The sequence below is a fragment of the Austrofundulus limnaeus genome, unplaced genomic scaffold, assembly GCF_001266775.1.
Source record: "Austrofundulus limnaeus strain Quisiro unplaced genomic scaffold, Austrofundulus_limnaeus-1.0 Scaffold223, whole genome shotgun sequence".
In the NCBI taxonomy this organism is placed as follows: domain Eukaryota; kingdom Metazoa; phylum Chordata; class Actinopteri; order Cyprinodontiformes; family Rivulidae; genus Austrofundulus; species Austrofundulus limnaeus.
In genome coordinates this window covers 254,559-258,625 of record NW_013952625.1, presented here as the reverse complement: position 1 = coordinate 258,625, position 4,067 = coordinate 254,559, and the positions used below count along the sequence as shown (strand labels likewise).

Sequence of the window (4,067 nt, the reverse complement as noted above, 5' to 3'; positions counted from 1 at the left end):
GATCAGATAAACTGTTTAGAAACTGCTGCGAGGTGCCAGCCTTAAGTAAATAGTTTCAGTTTACTTAAAAGCTCAACATTACCCAGTTTCATGATGTTATAATAATAGCAGGCGTGGTCAAAAAAACTCTTGAAGAGGGCTTCTCTGAAAATGTTATGAACAATGAATATCTTACCTGCTGTAGATGGCTTTTTGAACACTTTGGAGAAATTCATTTATTTTTTGCCAAAATGACAAGTAAATTTCTGATCAAACTAAAGATATGTGCAAAAAGCTATCTACAGCTATTGATATATATATATTACTGGATTGGGCATGGTTAGCACGTTGCTAGCTACAATGAAGTGCACACACTGGAGCTCTGTTATGCATTGAGGAGCCTCACCAAAATGAATGGATGTCAATGGACTGTGAGGCATCTTCCTGATGAAAAACTCTTATAACTTCCTTATTTCTTGCTCAATTTTTACAAACTATAAAACTATAAAAGTTTGTGCTGTAAACTACAATAATTTTAACATCAGTAAAAACAAACTAAAAAAATACAAATTATTTGATGTCACAAAGAATTGCTTAAAGGATTTATTTTTATCACAAAGAATTATTCTTCAGCTTCACAATGATGCAGGCTGTTTCTGAAGCCGATCCATAGCTGGCACACGGTTTTTCCTCCTTTTTCTCTGGAAATGTTAAAAAACAAATACTGGATGTAGAAAATATCTGAATAAACCGGCCTGTCTGACAACGTGACTATTTTGTTTATGATGCTCAGTCATTACATTACTGTCTGTCATTAGCGAGTCTACATCATAATTTCTGAATTTATATGCTCTAACTAGTCTAACTAGTCAACAATCCAATAAAGTCCATATTTACATGTTAATATCAGTAAATAATATATTTGACAACAGATAAAATCAATTTTAAATAAGGTTAAACATGAACATTAGCATAAAGGTTTTACAATTAAAATAATTAATTTTGGTTAAACATGCATAATATTTACCCATAAAACCTAAACCTTTTAGCTCTTGTAAACATGTTGTAACAATTTCTGCAGTTTATAGCAAAGTATTTGTACCATTAGTACATTTAAAAAGCGTTTTCTTGCACCGTGCTACGTTCTGCTCATTGATTTCAATGGTTAGCATTAGCATTAGCTCAATGCATAAGAATCCCCCTTGCTAAGCATGCCCANTATCTGAAAACCAATAGCAGCAAAACAGTAGCTAAAATGAGCTAAACTTTCAGCTAAAATTAGTTAAACGCTAAATTGAATAATGCTTAAAATAGTGGAACAGAAGCTAAGTGAGTAAAACTGCATCTGAAAATTAAATGCAGCAAAGCAGTAGCTAAAAAGAGCTAAATGTACATCAAAGCTAAAAYTAGCTGAACAGGTGCTAAATCTTGTAGCTTAAAGTAATCAAGCAGAAGCTAAATCTAGAAAGAGCTAAACTGTAGCTGAAAACCWAAAGCAGCAGAATAGCAGCTAAAATKATCAAAARTTACAYTGAAGCTAAAATTAGCTGAACAGATGCTAGAATTAGCAATCCTGTAGCTTAAAACAGCACAACAGAAGCTAAAACTAGAATGAGCCAAACTGTAGCTGAAAACCAAAAGCAGCAGAATAGCAGCTAAAATTATCAAAAGTTMCATTGAAGCTAAAATTAGCTAAACAGACGCTACAATTAGCAATCGTGTAGCTTAAAGTAATCAAATAGAAGCTAAAACTAAAGTGAGCCAAAGTGTAGCTGAAAACTAAATGCAGCAAAACAGCAGCTAAAATTAGAAAAACAATGTGCATCTAAGTTAAAATAAGCTGAACAGGTGCTAAAATTAGCAACCTTAATGGCCTAATGTAGAATAAAAGAAGCTAAAACTAAAATGATAAAACTAGCAAAACTGTAGCTAAAAGCAGAACATGAAAACAACAATATGAAAACAAGAAGAGATGTTTTTATGAGGAATTTAATCATTTTCTTATGTAAAAGATTCAAATAAAACTGCAGGAGTAGTTCAGCTGAAAACAAAGAGAGAAATAAAAATCACAGAGTAAATCCTGAGTCAGCGTTCCCACAGTGATAAAGTTTAGCTGTAAAACTCACCTGTGTTTTCATCCTGGGGTAGTTCATTTTTTCAATGAAGCTGTCGGCCATCTGCAGCGCCACCCTCTTCTCCTCCGGGTTGGCCCCGTTACCTGAAGGGGGTCAGTTAGAGCTCAGATTTGTCCTGATGAATAATTAAAGTCAGAGYTTTTCCTTCACCTTTCCAGACGATGATTTTTCCGTTGGCTCCGTTATCCAGGATGAAGCAGTCGTCTCGGACCAGCAGGTCCTTGTCAAACGGGCTTTTGTCCGACACCTTGGTCATGCTCATCGAACCCGTGGCGTCAGAAACCTGGAGGGTGGAAACAGAGCCGTCAGAGAAAAGATGTGTTTAATGGAGGCAGCTTGTTGGGGAGAAATAATCACCTTGTAGAGCGAGGCCGAGTTGGAGGCGTCGGCCTTGCTGTCCTCCTCTGGAGAGCCCTCTGCCAGCGCTGGTACCGGGCCCAGAACCTGACCCGAAACACACAGCTCATCTGATGACATGACTGTTAGAGGACCCTCGGTCTGCCTGTGACCAAACTGTTGTTTTGTTTACCTTCAACATCTCATCAGGCTCCTCCCCCTCGCAGATGTCCAYGATCCGAGCCTTCCCGTGTCGGTCCGTGTCTCGGATCAGCGAGGCGATCTCGCGCACCTTCTGCTTCTCGAAGATGTTGGCCTGCGACCCGGTCCACGATATGACCGTCTGCGGAGCGTCAGCTCAGATTATTTTACAGTTTTAGACCTGGTCTGACTGCAGCTGCATCACATTTCAGAGCATTTGCAAAGTGTCTCATGTCTGTTAGCAAAATATCTCATGAACCACTTCATAGATTTTAGTTAAACTCTCAATACTTCATCACTGGATGTGCATCTACAACTGATTCATTTTTGGAGTTGATTCAATTCAAAATGGCCGCCACAGCACACTGAATGTAGAAAACACAAATTTTGCCATATTTCAGTCAGTTTTACAGATATTGAGCAAAATTTTGGCGTGATAGTAGCTGAGAGTCATTTCAACACATAATCTAAAAGCGGCTCATTGTGCAAGGTCTTTGCTTCAAACGTAAGATGCAACTGTTGATGTCAACCCTGTGTCTGTTAGCAAAATATTTCATGAACCACTGGATAGGTTTTAATTAAACTTTCAGGAAGGAATCTATGGATGTTCAAGAACAAATGAKTAAATTTTGGAGTTGATCCAATTCAAAATGGCTCCCATAGCTAGTTAAAAGTAGCAAACACAGTTCTGGATTTAACCTAGTCAAGTTTACAAACATTGAGCTATATTTTAGTGTTTTAATAGCTGATAGCCATTTTCAATACATACTCAAAGAGCAACATCTTGCGAAATAAAACTAGATCGTTTTGTGTTCTTTTGAAGGTTTGATACACTTATCTTCTTATAAGTGGGTCATCTCACCTCCCCGAGGTCAAGGATGAAGCAGTCGCCCTTGTTGAAGCTGCTCCAGGCCAACTCCACCTCTTTGGCACGGATGTTTCGTTTCCCTTTGATCTGATATAAYCTCTGGATGGTCGTGGAGTCCTGAGCCCTCCTGAAGCCTGACTCCACGCCGCCTTCCTGAGAGGGAACACAACAGTCTTCTTTAACTTCATCTTTACGTTAAATAATCCTGATTTCAAAGGAAACGTCAAAGATTTCAACATTTATGTTATGTTGGAATCGAAAAAAGTCAAATGTTAAATCGGTCAGAGGTGCCCTTTGCCACAGAAATCAGACARGCAGCTGCTGATAAAAAGGATCCAATCATAAAATCATAAAAGATAAACTTTGCAGCCTGATCAGATAAACTGTTTAGAAACTGCTGCGAGGTGCCAGCCTTAAGTAAATAGTTTCAGTTTACTTAAAAGCTCAACATGAACCAGTTTCATAATGTTATTGTTGCAGCTTGAAGACATCAGTCGACGAATGGAGTAGTTTTTATCCAAACATTTATTTTCTTTTAACTCCACACA

General features: G+C 38.0%; 1 protein-coding gene across 1 annotated transcript in view; it reads right to left on the bottom strand.

Annotated features, from left to right (window-relative positions):
- Positions 1-2,105: 2,105 nt before the first annotated feature.
- Positions 2,106-4,067, bottom strand: part of capgb (capping protein (actin filament), gelsolin-like b) — a gene marked incomplete at its 3' end in the record, with an annotated part of 13,090 nt that continues 11,128 nt past the window's right edge. The window contains 5 exon segments of the mRNA XM_014019506.1: positions 2,106-2,197; positions 2,265-2,397; positions 2,472-2,558; positions 2,644-2,793; positions 3,514-3,672. Coding sequence (XP_013874960.1) covers positions 2,106-2,197; positions 2,265-2,397; positions 2,472-2,558; positions 2,644-2,793; positions 3,514-3,672 — 621 coding nt within the window.